We start from the raw sequence: 21,860 nt of genomic DNA, 5'->3' as shown, positions 1-21,860 counted from the left end.
TATATATATATATATATATATATATATATATATATATTCATTCATTAGTGTTTACGTCTACGTCATAAACTGTCACCAGCGTGATTTCCTATCTGCATCACTTTCACACCGCAGCAGCTCGTCTCTTCGGCAGCAGCATCACATCCAGTCACACTCCGCCGCCAAGGTGACCAACCATTTGGTTCTTTAAACACCCACGTCACCACAAGTACTATTACAATCAACTCAGCTTGTCTTAACAAGGATGGTTGGCGTGGAGGAAAGCTGGAAGGTAAAAACCTTTATGGGAACTGTTTCTGAAAGGGAGAGAACAATGGCCAGGCTGTTATGTGGATGGCGATGAGGCTGTGAGAATGGGCTGCTTTAGGAGGTGAGTCTGTTGTGAAAATGTGTATGGACGTGACAAGTGTTACAGTGATGGCCTACAGTGAGGAGGCAATTCTGGGAGCCTTTGTGCGTGAAGTATTTATACTCGTCCATTGTGGCGAATGAGGTGAGGACAGAAGTGATGGTAGCGGTATATTGTGCTGGTTTATTCCCATCAGATGCAAAGTCGAATCATGAAGTCCAACTAATGTAAGCATTGCTTTACTTTTATTTTGAAATTTAAGTGATAACAAATAAACCTAAGGTGTTGCCTACGTATACATATCACTATTACTAAGGCTTTTATTTACTGAAAACGTCAAACCTACCAATTTTATCCACTTAACACTAATATTGCTCCCACGGTCACCGAGACGAATACGAACAAGGCGAGAAAAAAATCATAGGTGTTTGAACTTGGGATGATTACTTTGCTAACGCACGTGCAGACAAACTAGAACAAAAGAAAACACAAGCAAAATTTACTGACGGACCTTCCACGTTTTCTTAATAGCGCTAATCACCGGAAATCGTGAACGCAAAAGAGAAGAATCAAACAAGGATAGCAAAGGTCGCTGCCGATTGACAGGAGGAAGCGCCTCGCCTCTGATGAATGGGCGCACAATTAAACACAGATAATGGCGACGAAGCAGAGAATTGCCGGTCAGAGTGATTGGAATGGCAACATCTTCATAAACGGGCCTCGCTAGGTCATCCCGTATGCCGCCGGAGCCTCCAGGACCAGCAGGGGGAATACCAACGCCACCACACCCCGCCCACCCCACGCCTCCTGCCATGCTAAATGGAATTCGGTTTCGATATGATGTAGTTAGTGGTGTTATGAACCTCTCCCGGGCAATACCTCACCTCAACACATCGGTCAGAGCAATGAGCACGATTATGAAATGTTCAGTCTTTCACCTACCTCCTTTTCTTTTACGATGTTGATCGCGCGCGTGTTTGTGTTTGTGTTTGTGTGTGTGTGTGTGTGTGTGTGTGTGTGTGTGTGTGTGTGTGTGTGTGTTTTACGCTATACGAAAGAAAAAACGACATTCATATACCGTCTTGCATATTCAAATCGCATTATGATACTTTGCTTAATCTGCTTTGGAAATGGGCATTTATAACATTTACACCTTTCCAGTTGGTTGATCCTTATTACTGCCTGCTGCGTAAAATAATTATAGAAAAACGCTCCATGCTCTGGTTTTTTCTATTCGCTTTTGTTACCTCCGACGCAAGGGCAACGCAAGGGCATTTTGGGATTGGGGGACGAGGAGCTGCGTGGAATAGTGGCGCGGGCCAGTGTGTGAATAGGCAGGCTTCCCCTTTCCCTCTCCCTCCCCCCTCCCACCCCATCTGTCATTTCTTCGCCTTCCATATTCTTATCTCCTCTTCTCCCACCCTTCGTATCGCTGTTAATTGATTCCCGACGTCAAATATTGAAGTCGCCAGTATCTCGTCACCTGTGTTCTCACACTTCCTGCGAGGAACACCGCCAAGTCCGCCAAGCTTCCGGCAGCTGGCGACGAGCGCCCACGGTAAAAACCAGCCAGCCTTTGGAGGAAGAGAAGGAGGAAGACGAGTAGCAGTTACATTAGTCTCGATGGTGATGATGATTATGATGATGATGATATATAAAAGTATATGAAAAGATATATAAAAAGTTCGTAAATAAATAAATAAATAATAATAATAATAATAGTAATAGTAATAATAATAATAATAATAATGATAATAATAATAATAACAATAATAAATAATAATCATCATCATTATTAATATCATCATCATCATCATCACTGTTACTATTATCATACAATTTTATTATTATTATTATTATCATTATTATTATTATTATTATTATTATTATTATTATTATTATTATTATTATTATTATTATTATTATCATCATCATTATTATTCTATTATTGTGACTCTTCTTTTCTTCTTCTTCTTCTTCTTCTTCTTCTTCTTCTTCTTCTTTTTATTATTGTTATTATTATTATTATTATTATTATTATTATTATTATTATTATTATTATTATTATTATTATTATTATCATTATTACTATTATCATTATTATTATCATTATTATTATCATTATCATTATCGTTGATAATTCTTGTTGCTGCTAACATTATTCCTATCATCGTCACCCTTAATTGTTATTATTACCCCTATCATTAACAAAAACTTAAATATATATTCATAGCAAATGAAAAGATGCACAAAGGTTAAACAAAAAGACGATTCAAATTAGTAATGATAAAAAAAAAAAAAGAAAATCGTCCCGACTCACCACAGTAAGCAGGACACTAGCTGACGTCCCTGAATCTGTCGTAACACTGGGCCAAGGTACAAAGTGAGCCTTTTCCTTAAGTGTTCCGCGGGTGTCAACCACCACCACCATCGCCACAACCATCGCCGCCACGACTTGGGGACGCGGACGTGGACGAGGACGCAGCAAAACATGGAGTTACTCGATGAAATTACGACTCACGTCTTATAATTGGCGGCTTCTCGCTGATAAGACTCGACATGGCGGCCGAAGCATGCATGGTTCTGCCCCAAATCACCTGGGTCGCATATATTATACCTTGGTCGTCCACCCTCCACCATCCCCACCGCCCCACGCTCACTCCTGCAGGTGAAGCACTAAGGTCAGGGGGGGAGGAGTCGCGGGCCTCGTCTGGTGCGGGGAGCAATTATAGGAAGGTCACCGTCATCAGCGCCTCGTCTTGTTCTTATCGCAGGTTATTTGCCCTTTTTTTCTCTCTCTCTCCCCATCATATTTTTCATAGAAGGAATAATGTTCGCTTGACGTCCGCAGCTTTAGCTTGGGATGAGCTAGATGGTGGTGGTGATGGTCGTTGTGTGCAGTCATGGAAGCGCTGTGTACGGAGAGACTGTACAGTGCACATGTACTTTACAGTGGAGTGTGTGTGTCTTTAAATGTTATTGATGCTTGACGATGTGGTCTGTTCTGTTGGGGGTTTAGGCTTAGGCTGTGCTGCCGTATCCGTAAGTGGTGGTGGTGGTGGTGGTGGTGGTGGTGGTGTGTGTGTGTGTGTGTGTGTGTGTGTGTGTGTGTGTGTGTGTGAAAAGATTATCAACTACTGTGATTATGAGAGAGGAAAAACAAGTCGTGTAGGCTTCACTTGGCCACTTGAGCATCGGGCGGGAGGCGGGAATGCGATAAGGGTTCATACGAGCCACTGTGTCGAAGATAGTGGACACAAGGCACAAATCAAATGTAGTGACAGACTGCAGAATGTCAGACATCTATTGTAAAGACAGAAAAAGCGGAGTTCTACAACTAAATAAAAAAGAACATTCAAGCTAAGGCATCATCGTTATATTTCGTAAAAAAATTTAGTTTATATTTTAGTTTATATGTTGTAGATAATACAATGTAACACTTATATAACGCTAAGTACATCGCCATTCCATGCTGCCAGTCTGCGCTATACTGAGGTGGTGTAAGAAGAAAGTTTGACGTGAAAATCGTTCGGCGCAGTTCTGTTCTAACGTCAGAGCCTTTTTTTTTGGTAGGAAAAACAAACTTGGTGGTTTATTTCAAGAGCGTACAGGGGTAGAGAGGTGAGCGAGGGAGTGGCCACTGGACAGAGGCAACCAGAGGCACCACCACCTACACCATCTTTGTGATCTGGAAGTTCTTTAATATTCTAATATCAAAATGTTTTATTTAATTACAAGTCACATTCAAGGAAATCTGTGTTTTCTCGTGTTTAAGAAAGTGTTTCTGGTTAGTGTGGGCGATCCATACTTGAGTATACATGAGGAGATGTGACCACATCCACTGGCGATAATAGAAATTCTTTACTGAATTCTTTCGAGTAATTCTAATCAGTGGCATGTCCATGAGTACCTTTGTGGTTCCATGATAATGAATATGATTATTCGTATTCACTATCAGAATTCAGATCGCATAATTCAAGCACATGTCAGTTAGGTTTTTTACCACCTCGGATTAACAAATTGTCTAAAAAAAATCCAAGTCGAAGTAATTATTAAGAGGAACCTCGTCCGTGGTCCTCGACGTTCATGTAATAATAGGGAAGTAGAAGCATTATTTTCTTTCAAAACAACGGTCAAGCGACATGAGCCAGGAAACCGACTATGACGTGAAAATTTAGGAGCGTGGAACACCGCAGCTTTGTACAATAATTTATATGGAGTGCGACGGTGACAGGCGTGAGGCTCCGCTGTTGTGGAGCCCACCAGCACGCGGCCCGCCACCTCCCCACCGCACTGGATGAAGGGCTGCAGGGGGATGAATGCGCGCTAAAAACTCGGGCGCTGCTCTGACTTATCGGTGATGTTATAATAATGATGGTCTTACAAAACTCCACTTAAAATACTTGACATTATTGCTATTATTATTATTATTATTATTATTATTATTATTATTATTATTATTACTACTGCTATCATTATTATTATGATGATGATGATCATCATCACCATCACCATCATCTCCATCGTCATTATTCACCATCACAACGTATTTCCGCATCATAATATTATGAATAAAATGCGTGTTTGTAGAATCGAGACACTGAGAACACCAGTCGCGCTCACGCCGCCCCAGAGAAGGCCTGGGCAGATGTCCAGGATTCTAGATATTTTAAGAAGAAATCACATGTGTTTACAAGTTCACTTCCTTTCCTTGAAGCTGATTTTCATGACGGTTGTCCGGCTTTCGCCTTGTTTGCGTTCACATTGGTGTGTGTCAGTCATACATACTTCTTTCTAAGGTGCTGTCTTATTTTTTTCTGGCAGTGTTTTAATATCTACGGTACTTTCCCGGTGCTTGAGCAGGGGTTTTAATTGCGAGATGACCCTCAGTGAGCCAGTTATCCGGTGCAGGTTGTTCTTCATTAAAGTCTCAGGTTATTCTGCTCACCTAGGACCAATTAGCGCTGACGGAGCCATTACACCTTTACCTGTCCAGCGTAACAAAGATTCTTCTTCCCTGATCCAACTTTTTATGGCAGGATGAAACGAGACTTTGGTCACTTCTTCTGTAAACCTTCTAGATATTCCAGGCTTTTTTTTTTTTTTTTTTCGTAACTTGGTGATATTCCAGCGAGGCGCCGCGGAGCTCGTAGCGTATGGTCGGAATGGAAGGATTTTAACAGCATAACGAGGAACAAATTTGCATGTTTCGGGACACTTAGCGGGGCCGGCGGTCTCCTGTAGTTATCTCATCTCTAATTAGCGCATTAAGAGTAAGTAGCGCAATTACCGTTCTATAATTACCGAGAGAGAAGCGTAATCGTCGGCTGAGTTACCTGGGCCGGACGGTGGAGGAAGGGAAGGGAAGGAAGGGAGTCATGTGCCTCGGCCTTCACTCTACACTAGGCTGGCCGCTCTTATCTTGGGCGGCGCCGCGGGAGACCCATTCACCGCCCTCGCCTCACGTCGCCCCGCACAATGACGGGCGCCGCGCTGCTCCCCCTTTTCTCTATAATCCAAATCGAGTGTGAAAATCGAATTAGATCTTGTTAGGGTCATCATCCCCGAGTGGCAGGTTGTGCAGGAGGGTGCGCTTTGTATATTTAAAGGACGATCGCTACTTGACCGTCAGCCTTGTCTGATTTCATTTCCCTCATTGATGGTCAAGTCTGGTTAATCCCCTCGGTAAATCCACATTGACCTGCGGAGAATGCACCGTGGGAGGCTCCTGCTACTGTGGCGGTCAGAGGAGGAGGAGGAGGAGGAGGAGGAGGAGGAGGGGAGCAAGAGGGAGTCTACCTAAGCCTGCTATAGTGAGATATCTACTCGAATTATATGTTAAAAAGAGGTTGTGTGAAGGGAGAACTTATCGACTTTTTTCTTCCGAGCGAATTAATGGTCGCTGTTTGCGTGGATGGTGTGGATGGACGGAGGATGATTAAGGGCGGGGGGGCTTTATGGGAAAGTCGAATCTTAACTTGTCTTTCTGTGGTGTTTTTCTACTGCCATCTTGATGAGTTCTTCGCTGTCTTTCATTTCCAATTTTGCTTTCCTTTTTCTCTCCTTTCTACAGTTGTTCGCTCTTGTTGTGTTCCATCGCTTCTCGTCTTATTTTTCGTTGTTCACCATTATTTGCAGCTCTGTCCAGGTGTTTCTGAGCTTTGGTCATTAAGTGTTATTTTGTCTTATTACTTATGGTTTTGTGGAAGCTTTTCTGGGATCATTTGCAGCATGAGTAAAAACCTTCTCGATTCTTAGTCACACCACCATCTTTCTTTCCCTCCCCTCTTCTTCTTCCTCCTCCTTCTCTTTTTTCTCCTCCTCCTCCTGTTCTTTCTCCTCTTCTTCCTCCTCCTCCTCCTCCTCCTGCTCCTCCTTTAAGTCCTCGTCTGCCCTCCGCGATTGTGACTCAGCCATACATAAGGCTGTGGCTGAGGTCTTCGTCACTTCTTCATTTTAAGCTGAGTGTGCTTTCATGATCGCCAATGGTCATCGATGCAATGAGGAAATGAGGAGGAATGAATTTATTTTATTCTATTTATTGAAAATATTTTTATACAGTTCGATTACGTAATTTAACGAGCGGTACCGTTCATTGTTTGCCTGTGTCACTTTTTTTTCGGGACTAACCTTGAAATTGCTGTGTTTTTTCCTTTATACAAATTGCAACTTACCTCCGTATTCCGGAGAAGCCGCTCGGAGGTGTGTTAGGCTGCCCGCTCATCGTGGCAGGGAAGGCGGCGGCGATGGTGGTGGTGGTGGCAGCACACAGTGTTCTCAGCTTTAGAGGGTGTTGCTGGTCTGAGTGCGTGTCCTGAACTCGGGTATGTACGTGCCCGACTAAGTGTCCTGAGCCTGATCACGTGTCCTTTGCCCTGGTACGTGTTCCTTGCCCTCCTACGTGCCTCCAGCTTGCGTGCTACACGGTCATATTTCCACGTCACCTCTGGCTGTGCTCTCCCTCGCCTCTCAAGGGTGGCTGTATGTGTGTGTGTGTGTGTGTGTGTATGTGTGTGTGTGTGTGTGTGTGTGTGTGTGTGTGTGTGTGTGTGTGTGTGTGTGTGTGTGTTGGACAAGAGAGATTAGGGGGTACACAACCTAATCTAAGAAATTATATATATATATATATATATATATATATATATATATATATATATATATATATATATATATATATATATATATATATATATATATATATATATATATATATATATATATATATATATATATATATATATATATATATATATATATAATCTGTAAAAAGTCCTAAATATAGACAATCCAGTTGATGAACCACCTTCCTTCATTTTCTTTATTCCGCGATAATGAAATTTTGAAGCGAGCATAAAACATGAAGTGACAGAGATAAGGACACGGTAGAAAAGTCTCCTAAAAATAAGAATACAATACAAAAATTATAGCAAGCAAATAATTGCCCAAATTTCTAAATGAAGATAATTACCTGCGATATTATCGGTTGGTGTCTACAAGATAGTTTGTCTTGTGCACTGAGTGTAGATGAAGCTCCCATAAAAATAAATAACAGGGTTGATTTGAAAACAAATTACTGCATTTTTTTTTTCGAAAAAACAAAAGCAAAAAAACTTTTGACAAGCTATGGCATGGAAAGCAATAGTGCGCCGCAGTAACTGCGGCCCAAACCCTGGCATCGCACAGAAAGTGACCTACCTGCATCCCCTCTCCTGTTTCTTTTGTTCCATACTCTGGGGCAATGTGTGTTGTGAATATAAAACCCTTAGATTTGGAAATAAAGATATTGTCAGAGAGAATAGGTGAGCAAGTATCAGAAAACGTGCACGATATAATAATGGTCTGACTGGCGGTTCAGGCGCACACAAAACCTGAAGGAATTGCTGCTTGTTAGTGAGAACAGCAGAAAAGAACGATACAAAATGTTTGAAAAATTGAGGGACGCATGTAAAAGAGAAACAAATAATTCCTGCCGTCAGTTTCAATTACATAAAACAATATATGTATTTTTCTCTCAGCGAAAAGCGAACAAATAAAAGGTGGTTGCATATCTATGTAAAAGTGCTGCACAAGCGAAAGATCGGCCTTTGTTTGCGCTAATCAGACCTCATTATTTATCTGTGAGATGACATTCATTGAGCTATGTCTTGCCGCTGCCCTTATGCCCATCTGCCTGGCATGGGAGTACCTGATAGATAAAGGTCCCTCTAGGGAGGATGAAAACTGACTGTGACACCCGGCTTATCACAATTTAACTTTACTTCAGGTATTTTAGTTACACACCCATTCATTACATGAACAACCCGCATGTAAGAATAATCGGCTGAGTAAGCTGTGTGCTGTCTGCTCCTACTAGGATTCAAATCCGGTCTGTGGATTCGTAGTCAAAAGTATTAACCAGTAGGCCAGTGATGGTCTTGTCTAAATGAGTGTGAGTACGAAAAAAAAAAAAAATACAAGAAAAAAGCACACACATCTATTCATTGACTGCACTGAGAAGTTTTAGAACACTTCAGTACTGTGCTGACAAACTGTGTTATGCAATGTGTCCATCCCGCTTAGGAGAACGGTGACCAAAACCAGAGCACCACTTCTAGGGAAGCTGCAACATCTCCGTCAGCGGGACCTCGAATTGGAATACTCGCTCATTCACGGAATTAAATAGAGTACTGCACGAAATCCGATCCCATTTCTGTCAAACATCATCCCTTAATATATATATATATATATATATATATATATATATATATATATATATATATATATATATATATATATATATATATATATATATATATATATATGCGTGTGTGTGTGTGTGTGTGTGTATGTGTTATCATAACCTGATCATTTCGCTTATTTACTTATTGGTTCCTTGGAATTAAGAAAAGTTGCGGTGGGATGCCAATATATCGCAATACTTAACTTTTGAGATACTAAAAATTTCACAGGTACGGGAATGTGGTCGTGTGTGAGGTTTGGTTGCTTGCCAAAACTGGTGCTTGCATGCGTGGTGCTCGTGTATCGGCTGTGGCTGGCGGGTAATGATGGATCGCAACCAGGAGGCGAGGTGCGGATGAGGCCAATTTATCCCCTGTGGTCAGAACAAGTGGTGTGCTCATCACTTGTGCCTGACTGAGAGTGACGTGATGAACGAACACAGTGGCTTACCTTTTTGCCGCCTCTCCCTCTTCATTGTGAGAATCCTTTTTTTTTTTTTTTTTTTTTTAAGTTCAGGTTAATTTTTTCAGCGAATATATTTTTAGGTTTGCGTGACGGTGTTTGAATTGTCACGTGTAACTTTTCTTTTTTCGTCCAAAAAGTCCCGTAGTTCGATGAAGTCAACGGCGGTGTTGGGAAAAGACGTAGTATTTTTTTTCTCTGCGAGTTGCACGCTGTCAGTTACTATTTATATTTCTTTTTGCTTTTTTTCTTTCTTTCTATAACGCAAAGGAGTCAGACTGTGAACTAAAATAATATATACACAATAAAAAATCTTGCTGTATGCCAACTCGAACATTTTAAAAGCAAAAAGAAATACAGGAAAGCTACGAAGAGACTTATTGCTGCAGATGAAACATTCCCAGCTTTTGAGAGAAAGTACAGATAAAAAAAGGAAGAGGAAAGAAAGCAGACTGTCAATTCTACTTCAAACAGTCAAATGCGAGGCAGTCAGCAAGGAAAGGGTTCGTTACCATTATGGGTTTTTCATTTATTTTATTGTGATGTATCAGTGAAGTTGGTAAAATCGATCTGGCAAGTGAAGGACGTAAAAGAGGAAATAATAATACGAATGTTTTAATCGAACAAATTGGAAACTGGTGAAGTGGAACCCGATCGGAAATGGAGACGAATAAATATGAAGCAAAGTGGCAGTCACATCTCTTCTTCCGGGCTGTCTCTCGATTGTCCTTCTTTACTCCACACACACCTGTCCCTCTCAACCCCACACCTGTCTCTATCCGCACATACTCTCTCCTACCAACTCCCCACACGTGTCTATCATTACACACCTGTCTTTTTTTATATTATCTCTATACCTGTGACTTTTACTCCCAACACCTGTGCTACTCATCTTTCCCTCTCTTAGAACAGTACTATTTTCTTATACCAGCACCCTTCCCTCAGGCTCACACCCATACCTCATACCTGCGCTTCATCCCTCACTCCCATACCTTCCCCTTCCCGGAGCCTTCCACTCAAGTTGGATTGGGACATACCTTTGGTCGGTAACGTCGATGTTTGTGGCGTTATTGGTGTTAGTGGTGGTGGAGGTGGCGGGAGTGGAGGCGGTGGAAAGAGAGAGAGAGAGAGAGAGAGAGAGAGAGAGAGAGAGAGAGAGAGAGAGAGAGAGAGAGAGAGAGAGAGAGAGAGAGAGAGAGAGAGATGGGAGGTGGGGAGGAGGGCGGAGCGGCGTCAAGCGGTAGTGATGGTAATAACACTGACGGTGGTGGAGAATAGCAGATTACATGCTGGCACCAATTTATTTATCCTGTGATACATTTTTGTGATGAGTGGCGTTCATCCCTCAGTCCGTCGCGCCAATTAAACGCAAGCTGGAGGGTTTGTTTGTTTCTTGCTTGAACGGGCGCGCCGGTGTGCTTCCTTGCCCGCAGGTGTCATGGTACAGCGCAGTAATGAAAGGTTCCCCCGGTGTGTATTAGTTGAGTGAGGAACACAGCGCGTGAACACATTAGACTGACAGCTGAGGTCACTATCGGGAGAGCATCTAAAGACGGACACATTACCTGCCGTGTAATTAGGAGGCTCGACTCACCTGCCGCCTCCTCTCTCTCCTCTTTCCCTCCACCTGCCGCCAACAGCCACACCCCCTATTTTAAGGCGTCTCCATCTAACGCCCCTATTATCACTCATCCCTCCTCTGCTGCCTATTAGCCGACCTTCCTATTACCGCAGACAAATACTCCCTCCCTCCCTCCCTCCTCGCTACCTCCTACCTCCCATCCCACAATCCTTACCTCTTTAGCGGGCCTACCTTACACTCTCCTGCCCCCTTCCCCCTCACTCTCTCTGTTCCTGATTTTATTCTTGCGGGAAGGCCTATTATTTCATTCGTTCGTGCATAACATTCTACTCGTGTCTCCATTCTTGTGATGTTCGTACAATGAATCATCATCAGCACCAACTAGTACTACTATTAGTACTGATGCTTCTGCTGCTAAAGCATTTTTATTACCGTTATTATTATTATTATTATTATTATTATTATTATTATTATTATTATTATTATTATTATTATTGTTATTACTACTACTACTACTACTACTACTACTACTACTACTACTACAGCTACTTTTATTATTATTATTATTATTATTATTATTATTATTATTATTATTATTATTATTATTATTATTATTATTATTACTGTTATTAAATCGATCGCATAATTATCATTACTATATCTAGTATTATTACTATTATCATTTACATTACTTTTTACGATCACTATTGCTACTCTAATAATTTTTGTTGTTAGTATTATTATCACGTACCTTCCTTCTACATTATTCTTTTGCGTCTTGTAGAGAAAGAAACCCAAACACTCCCTTCGCAGATGCCATTTATTCATTATTTTCTCTTGACATTGGCGGGACAACTTATGAGCTAGTAAGAGTTTTCGCGCTGCAGTGATCAACGCACATACGCAGCTTACCTAACAGCGAGTCGGCGGCCTTCACTTCGAATAGAGGCCGCAACAGTCGGCGCAGAATCCACAGCAGTTCATTCTTCCTTGCGGTTTGATCGATAAAATGACGGTGCCACCAAGAGGAACCTGGGGACGCTAAACCTGAGTAACCCTAGAGTACGCTCCTCCGTGTACCTTGCGCCATGGATTTTTTTTACCCACCACACAGAGAGACAGAAATGACCGACGACACAACACGCAACTTGTCACATTTCCCTGAATTTACCTTTATTCCCCGCTCTAACATTTAGCTCTTCTCTCTCCTCCCTCCTCCACTGGTCCACTGGTCTAACTGGTATTAAAGTATGAATGAAGGACGTGATTTGGTCTCCTTAGCGGCAGCAGTTGTGGTGAGGTTGGTGGTGTGGGCGGCGGGGTGTTGGCGTGTGTCGACGGTCGGGACAAACGGTGATCTATCGGTCTAGTGAGTCAATCATTCAACACCTGCATGCGACGCCCTGTAACTCACGCCTCCGGGCCTATAATTCCCCTTGTCCGATGAAGGTTTTATTCATGGTGTCTTTGTGCATGATTTGTCGGCGTGCATGCGAGGGTTAAGATGTATATGAATGGGACGTCAAATGTTGAGTCGTGTCGCCGTAAAGTTTAATGATATGCATTATCAACAAATTCCCTTTAGAGTGCCATAATTGATTCCCAGATGTTAAAACTCGATCGCTGAGGTGTGCCTGATCTCATCAAACGGATGTTTATTGGGTATTAAGGTTCATGTCATAATACTAGTTCTTATATTATAACCATATTTCAAACTTATATATACAAAAAGTCATAGTCATATATCACAGGTTGATGTACAATGCATGTAGCTATTAACCATTGCAAAGCTTAGACTTGATAAAATAGTAATCATAACAGCTTAGGTGCAAGGACTGTATTTCAAGTCAGGTCAGTGATGGATATTATCTAAATCACATTTGACAGAAGCTTTTGTTGTGTTGTGCCACATACTGACGCTCTGCTTCCTGTATACATGGCGTACAGCTGCTGGTGGGGCAAGGCGGAGGCGGCACAGGCGGCTCGGGCTGCTGTGAGGGCGGCCGCACCATCATGACGGACCCGGTGAGCGGCCAACCCGTGTGTTCCTGCCAGTACGATCGCCTCGCCATTGGCTCCTACTCCAGAATCGGCTCAAGCCTGGGTGCCTCCGGGGGAGTCTACGGCACCACCTACACCTCCAGCGAACAGAACCCTTATCCGTCTATTGGCATGGATTCCTCAGCCTTCTACAGTCCCTTGGTGAGTATCCGTGTGTGTGTATGTGTGTGTGTGTGTGTGTGTGTGTGTGTGTGTGTGTGTGTGTGTGTGTGTGTGTGACTGTGAGTGTTTGGTGATTATCAGGGCATCCTTGTGATAGTAGATGAGTCTTTCGAAATATTTTGCTTTTATGATCTTGTTTACTGACGACCACGAGAGGATTTCACTTTCTTATATGAACTAAATTGTTTTACCTCGAACAGTCGAAACTCAAAAGCCATCGATCCACACTGCTTCACTTCTGACCGTCTGCTCCCTTATCTCCCCATCGCGGTGGAGTCAGGTCTCAGGGCACGGCACGCTCCCCCCTCCCTTTTCCTCCCTTCACTCCCCTTCCCTCCCTGTGACCCGTGGCTCAGTGTTTCCGGCGGCGTAACACGACCCGGCCTGTTTCCCACTGCGCTGGCACCCCGCGTGTGTCGGGCTGCGGGGGAGTGAGGCGGGGGTGGACTGACGACCCGTAGTGCCACTCTGAGCATTCTCTCTCTCTCTCTCTCTCTCTCTCTCTCTCTCTCTCTCTCTCTCTCTCTCTCTCTCTCTCTCTCTCTCTCTCTCTTTGTCTTTGTCTTTGTGTGTGTGTGTGTGTGTGTGTGTGTGTGTGTGTGTGTGTGTGTGTGTGTGTGTGTGTGTAAGAAACAATACTTTTAAGCATTTTATCCAAGTAAATGTAAAAGTAAATGTAAAGATATAGCATACTAACGAAGAGCGGACAGAATCAGGGGGAAAATAGACGAGAAGCGCGATAATACGACTGTATAAAAATTCTTAATTCTGGGTGTCGAGAATGAGGGGAGAGAGGGCAGGGGAGAGAAAAACGCCGCAGTGAGAGTGACGTTGGTTGGGGAGAGGAGACAGGTGGGCGGCCACTCGAGGCTTCAGACACCATCAAAACAAACAGGAACTGCAGGTGTAGTTAAGGAGTAAGGAGATGAGGTGAGGCTCTGGAGAATGCGTATCGCTCAATCTTGTTACTTATAATTACTTTCCATGGAAGTATAAAAAATAATCCCGTGTTTTCAGCGGATCCTGACGTGTAAGGCAAATACTTTCGATGGGACTAATTGCGATACTTTCCCTTCTACACATTTGATCCGTACCCTATGAGGACGTACAGGAGTCTCATGTATCACGCCGTGTCTGGAAACAAGTGACGGACGCCTGGAATGGCTGGTATAGTCTTGTTACGTAATTACGATAAATGAGTAGGTAGAGGCAGCAGACTGAGAGACGATAAAGGCACAGCAAAAATTAAGACTGCGGGATGCTACTTGTGGCCTCTCATGACTGTGCCTCTCACTGACCAAAAGGAGGCAGGTGAAAACTTACACTCTGGAGTTCATGGAATCCTAGTTGAAAAAAAAAAAAAAAAAAAGGCAAGCAAATATGCAGCCCCTTCCTCCTCTCCTCGCCACGCCAGCACTGAGCAGCGCTGTGGTGCCCGAAGGTGAATGCTCGCAGATGGTGTGCGTCTATGTTGCCGTCACCAGTCAACAGATCCTTCATATCTATCACTGAAGCCGCCAGTTTAATAAAGGTCGAAACTCATCTGTTGATGCTCTTCTGACGGTGAGAAGTGTTCGTTATGGTCGCAGTTTTTTTTTTTTTTTCGGCAACGTGCGACATGTGAGGGAAGGCAGGAACACGTCATCATCACTAGTTGTAATAATAACTATAATAATAACAACAATAGTAATAATAATAATAATGATAATAATAATAATAATAATAATAATAATAATAATAATAATAATAATAATAATAATGACAGCAAAACAACAGCAACAAAAAGAACACCAACAACAACGACAACAACAACAACAACAACAACAACAACAATAATGATAATGATAATAATAATAATAATGATAATAATAATAATAATAATAATAATAATAATAACAATAATAATAATAATAATAATAATAATAATTATAATAATAATAATTATAATAATAATAATAATAATGATAATAATAATAATAATAATAATAATAATAATAATAACAAGAATAGTAGTAGCAGCATCAGCAGCAGCAGCAGCAGTAGTAGTAGTAGTAGTAGTAGTAGTAGTAGTAAGTAATAATAATAGTAAGTAGAAGTAGTAGTAATAGTAAGTAATAATAATAAGTAATAGTAATAAGCACTGTCATTGGTAATGTTATAATAATGATAATAATAATAATTCTTATTATTAGTTTCATCATCATCATTATCATCACAATCATCATTATTTGTTATTATTGCTCTTGTTGTTGTTATTATTATTATTATTATTATTATTATTATTATTATTATTATTATTATTATTATTATTGCTATTATTATTATTATTGTTTTTGTTGTTGTTGTTGTTGTTGTTGTTGTTGTTGTTGTTGTTGTTGCCATAGTCGTCGTCGCCGTCATCGATGTCATCGTTCTTTTCATTATTATCATCCCTATCATTATTATCACCACTGCAGATGTCATCATGATAATAGTGATTTTTTATTCTCCTATTTATTTTTACTAATAATTATAAATTCGTTCTTATTACTGGCATGATCACCATCTTCATAAGCGTGTTCCTCTTTTCCTTCAGTCTCTTTTCTTGCCTCTCTGACTCCACCTTCACCGGGCTGTGCAGGATGGCTGGGCTGGTCCTGTGTCGCCGCTCTCTTCTTCCAAACAGTCCCCGTGATGGCATGACTCACATTTCTCGTTTCAGAGGAACATTTAGCTCAGAGATTATAGTTCCTTAGCTATCATTGTCGGAAAGTCTGGCATTTCCGTAATTACATCATGAAAGGCTTAAAGCTTGCCTGCTATAATGTGACGGTGAAATTCGACCACATGTGATCCCTCACAACAATGTTGCTGAGGCACACAGCAGTGACTAAGACGTTCTGAAGCTTTCTAAAGCATATTGGACGTTCGCTGCTGTTACAATGGATCATGATATCTTTACTTTTCTTTTATCGGTCTATTATTTTTTTTTGGTACCATTATGACTCGTTTTCATGAAATATTGTGCCCGTAAGGTCGTGATGGTGATTGTCCATCACCATCAGATGTGCGTGTACCACGACACCTGTTCTTTCTCTCTTGCGTGAAGGATCCTGTAACCTGCATCAGGGTGTTATGGATGTTTGCATGGACCCCAACAGCAGGGTCCTCTGTGTCCTGCCACGCAACAGACGACGAAATTCAGCAGCCACCGAACAGTTGTGCCGCACTGATCACGACGATCAGCAGGTTGGCGGCGGTAGATTGGGAAGAACACAAACTTTCGTTCTCTGTAGCTGATGCACAAAAAAGAAGGTGTTCCACCTGTGAGTTTTGATGGGAGGGTGTGCCAAACATATAAACTTTGGCTCGTGTGTAAGTATATGTACGGTGGGTGTGTACCTCATCGATGTGTACTTATGAAGCAGTATCACTGAACGTACCCTGCCCCGCCTTCTGTATAAGTACCCTGAGAAATATAGGTTACCGATCATTATTCAAAATGAAATGTCGCTGCCTGAAAATGTTCCAGCCTTGAAGGGCAGAATTTCAAGTAACATTGACACTTGTGCTAAGCGAAAGAAACACACAAGAAAATGTAAATTTACTATATTGACTGTTTTGCTTATTTTTTGAGATGCATGACGATAATACACAAATTATTAGTCAGCCGTGTTTCCTTTGCTTGCGGGGCGTCATCAGCGGCGCCAGAAGTGAGTTCGGACACCAGGTCGCCTCACCTGTGCACTCCCACACCATAACTCAGATCGCTATCACGGTCGCTTTGTTTATTACTGTGGCGGGGCGCTACTACCAACACGCGAGGCACCGCCGTCACCAGGCACCAACCACATCGCGCACCAGTTACATTTTCCTCTTCTCACTACAAATGATTGCCGAGGCAAAAGATCCACTGTAATATGCCTGCATGTTATGTGTGTGTGTGTGTGTGTGTGTGTGTGTGTGTGAAAAATAGTAATACAAAATAAATAGATAAATAAAATATATAAAAAAAGTGAATATATATATATATATATATATATATATATATATATATATATATATATATATATATATATATATATATATATATATATATATATATATATATATATATATATATATATATATATATATATATATATATATATATATATATATATATATACTGTACACACACACACACACACACGTAAGATCCCATGAAACCTTAGTAAGCCTTTCCTTCCCTTGTTCTCCCATCCAAGGCTTGGGCTCCTCACGCACACCAACAATTTTACGTGTAGATTCAACCTGAATTAATATCTAGAGTAGCTGGACGGGAGGTCCCGCTTCGCCTATTCCTACAAGTGATGTATAATTTCTAGATGGAGGAGGTTCTGTATAAGTTATGGCATGCCCCCCAGAGGCATCCACTCGCCTTATGTTAGCAGGGTAGACATAATAATTATTAACTCATGGGCCGCCACCGGACTGGGGAGGGCAGGCGAGAGGGACGAGATACACTGATAATTATACTGCTACTAGGAGACGCCTGGCGTGTGAGGTGCCGCGCAGGGAGAAAGGCAGGGGAGGCAGAGAAGAGACAAAAGAAGACGAGAGAGAGAGAGAGAGAGAGAGAGAGAGAGAGAGAGAGAGAGAGAGAGAGAGAGAGAGAGAGAGAGAGAGAGAGAGAGAGAGAGAGAGAGAGAGAGAATGAGTAGGAAGATAATGAAACAATCATACTGAAAGGTAACAAGAACAAATTAAAAGAAAAATGGTGTATATAGGAATTTTCTATTTCTGGTTTTACGATATAATGATTTTCATTTTTTTTATTGAACAAATACGGAGTGGTGAAACAAACCCTATCCTAACAAAATATTTTCCCTCAAGTATCTGTACTCGCCATTCCTGAGAAGCGGCTGACGGTTGTATGGGCTGGCCTCTGCATCATAGAACAGAATTAGTATTAGACTGGCGGGAAATAAATTAAAGTAAGTTTCCGAAAGTACCTCCTCAGAGATTAAAAAGTTCATAATAAGAAGGAGAGAGAGAGAGAGAGAGAGAGAGAGAGAGAGAGAGAGAGAGAGAGAGAGAGAGAGAGAGAGAGAGAGAGAGAGAGAGAGAGATACCTGGCAGGCAAACAAAGCATAAAACGAATGGTGAAATGAAAATGTAACAGATGAAAGAGACAGACTCAGTCTCAAATATAAAGGAAAACAGTACCCTTAGCAACGGATGAATCTGATATGACGGGCGTGAAAAGGCAGGGCACAGCAGGGTTAGGGGCGGGATAAAGTTACGGAGACAGGAAAGTCTATAGGCGTAGGTGAAAGTTGACAGGTGAAGGCTACGAAAGGGGAGGGCGCAATAAGCTGATGTACAGGTGACGTGGAGACCAGATGACAACTGCTAATAGAGATGTTGAAAGGACGTGTGTTGTTTGAAATATGTGGAAATGTAACTGTACTCGTCTGATATCCATGGAAGAAAAAAAAAAAGTGAAAATAACTATAAAGGCTGAAACGTACGGGAGTTATTTGTGAAAGAATCGTTAGGGAAATAAGTAAGGTAAAAATGAAACAATGAGTTATAAATGGTTATCATGAAGGGAGAGCATTTTATGAAGCCTGAGCACAGCGCGGCGGAGTGGCCATTTGTTGTCTTGGCGACGTGTCTCAGGTTCTGTCGGGATTCTCACACTCGAATCGGGCAATGCTGAGAAGACGGCCTAAGAGAGACGAAAATAAAAATAATAATAATGATAAAAAAAAAAAACGAAAACAAAGAAAAATTGACTAAGGAGGGGGAATATAGACAAACAAGATGAGAGACAGAGAGAGAGAGAGAAAAAAAAAACATACTTGAACAGAGGACAAAATGAGAGGGAGAAAAGAAGAAGAAAAAAAAGGAGCAGGAATATTAAGTTGAAAATAAATGACAGGAAACTCAGATCGAAACAAGGTAAACTCAAGGACACGACCACAATCAGACTTTTAAAAACACCAAGAAGTTTGTTTATCTTATGTTACATTCTTTATAACATCCCTTGAAAATGTCCTGAAGCGCCCCTGGAATAAGACGGAGGCAGGAGGAGGACGGGGCGTTGATTTGTGCTGGAAAGGCCGATGACTTCTTTGGAGGAGAAGGAGAAGGAGGAGGAGGAGGAGGTGATAATTTGCCAGCAGCCGCGAGTACTTAGGGAGTGTGTGCTTCCCACTTCCTGCCGTGCGTAAGACAACACCTATACAGTTGTAGTCCGGTAGGTTTCACTCCCTTTACAGTTCCCTCCCTCTCCTTCTCCCCCTCTCCCCTTGTCTCTCTTTCCCTTCCTCTCTCTGACTCCTTCCTTCGACTCCAGCTCTCTTTTTCTCTCTCTCTCTCTCTCTCTCTCTCTCTCTCTCTCTCTCTCTCTCTCTCTCTCTCTCTCTCTCTCTCTCTCTCCTTTCTTCTTTGTCTGTTTCTGTCTCTATCCTTCCCTCATCTTAAGTTCTCTCATTTCTCCCTTTCCTTTCTTATGTTTGTCTTTTTGTCTGTCTGTCTGTGTCCATCTCTCTCTCTCTCTCTCTCTCTCTCTCTCTCTCTCTCTCTCTCTCTCTCTCTCTCTCTCTCTCTCTCTCTCTCTCCCTTATTCTCTTTTTCCTCAGCCTCCCTTCCCTCCCTCTCCCTCCTTTTCTCACCCTCTCCTGTCCTTTCTCTGTTCCTCCCCTAGTCAGGCATCGCCGCGGAGGGGAAGAGGGTGAAGGGGACAAGAGGGGAGTGTCAAGGGTGCAATGGATGGGGGGCGGAGGGGGATGAGGGTTGGAAGGCGAGGGAGTAAAATCAACAGTGGAAAGTGATACAGAGAGAAAAGGGAGAGTATGACGGTAAGAAATAAAGAAAAGAGAGAGAGAGAGAGAGAGAGAGAGAGAGAGAGAGAGAGAGAGAGAGAGAGAGAGAGAGAGAGAGAGAGAGAGAGAGAAAATAAAAAGAAGAAAAAAGAAGCTAAAACTTTCCAAAACTTCTCGAGGGGGAATAAAAAACGACGGATTAAAAGAAAGGGAACGGAGAAAGGCAAGTAACAAAAAAATACAGCAACATGGCAAGTCAGAAAAGGTTAGGATAGAAGGGAAAAATTGCCAAAAAGAAAGGAAGGAAAAAGTGTACAATGAATATAACAGATGGAGAATCCACGGAACAGCAACTACAGGAACAAGAATAACAACAACCACAACAACAACAACAGCAGGAACAACAAACACCACCACCACCACCACCAACAACAACAACGACAGTGAAATCAAGAGGAGAAAGAGATGGTTAGGCAGAGAATCCCGACAACTATACGACACTTTATATAACATTAACTATACAGAGAGAGATAACCAAAATACAAACTAAGTACACATGCACAGATGGACAGGACGAGGAGAAGAAAAGAAGGAGGACGAGGACGAGAGAGACAAGGGAGGGAAGAGGTCGAGGGGTTAGGAGTGCGAGGGGCGGGAGGTTGATGGGGAGGTGAGAGGGAGGGCAGTCACAACAAATGAAGAAGTAATGAAGGTTTGCCGGGGCGGTGGAGGATCGATAAATTACACAAGAGCGCCAATACCCTCACTTAGATGTTCTTTATCTGGCCCGCTAAGTGAGCAGTAATGGCTACCTTCCGTCAGCTTGTGTCAACTCCCACCTGCTTCCAAAACACACACGCCCGCAATTATCCGCCTTATTTTGACCTTCCGTTGGGACCCACACTCGCTGCCTCGCCTCGCTGCTGCACTCATCTTGGCCTGCTTGGATGTTTACTTTCCTGATACTCCTATTTCTTCATTGCTTCTTTATCGCATGTTTTCATCTCCGACCTCAATCGTTTGTTTCCTCAAAGCAAAGGTGGATGTGGTGAAGTAAGAACTCTATTTTCCTTGGTGTGTCTTCCTGTTTCTTCTTGCCTGAAGGCGATTTCCTGATGGTCTTATGTCTTACTAATTCGTTGAACAATCATGTTTCTCTCTCTCTCTCTCTCTCTCTCTCTCTCTCTCTCTCTCTCTCTCTCTCTCTCTCTCTCTCTCTCTCTCAGTTGCACAACACTTTTTTCACTGTTTATTCCACTTTAACAATCAAAGACACATAAAAGTAATTCAGGTTTGACCTCTTTTCTTTTTATTTCCAACAGAGATTCTATTCCTTCTATCAATGAAACATTACTGGATACATTTTTTCTTTGCTTTCCACAGTCCATCTTTTCTTTACTTTCTCACCCTCTCCGGCCTTCTCCCTTTTTCACTTCCTTCTCTTCCTCACCCTCCGCTCCTTCCCCCTCGCGTCTCCCCCAATGCTTCGGTCCCTCTTGCCTCCTCCTTTACGCCCTTCTCTGTTCCCTAAGTCCTTGTTTCTCTCGTCTCCCTCCCTTCCCCGCGTCTCCACCCTCCTTAGCCTCTCCTCTCCATGCTTCTGCTTCCTCTTCTTCCTCTCCCGCCCTCCGCCTCTCCCTCCGTCCCCTTGAGGTAACAAGAGGCGGAGTGTGGGAGGTGTGTGAGTGATCGCTGCTCATGGCACATACGTCACTTTCCTCCTCCTCCTTCTCCT

The 21,860-nt window shown here is 42.3% G+C and overlaps 1 protein-coding gene across 1 annotated transcript in view; it reads left to right on the top strand.

Moving 5' to 3' along the window:
* Positions 1–21,860, top strand: part of LOC135089364 (homeobox protein araucan-like) — a 137,554-nt gene that overhangs the window by 4,494 nt on the left and 111,200 nt on the right. Inside the window, exon 2 of the mRNA XM_063984932.1 lies at positions 13,059–13,313. Within this exon, the coding sequence (XP_063841002.1) occupies positions 13,059–13,313 (255 nt within the window). The remainder of the gene's footprint in view (positions 1–13,058; positions 13,314–21,860) is intronic.

This window comes from Scylla paramamosain, chromosome 3, assembly GCF_035594125.1.
Source record: "Scylla paramamosain isolate STU-SP2022 chromosome 3, ASM3559412v1, whole genome shotgun sequence".
In the NCBI taxonomy this organism is placed as follows: domain Eukaryota; kingdom Metazoa; phylum Arthropoda; class Malacostraca; order Decapoda; family Portunidae; genus Scylla; species Scylla paramamosain.
The sequence above is the reverse complement of the archived record's forward strand: the minus strand, read 5'-3'. Positions and strand labels throughout refer to the sequence as shown.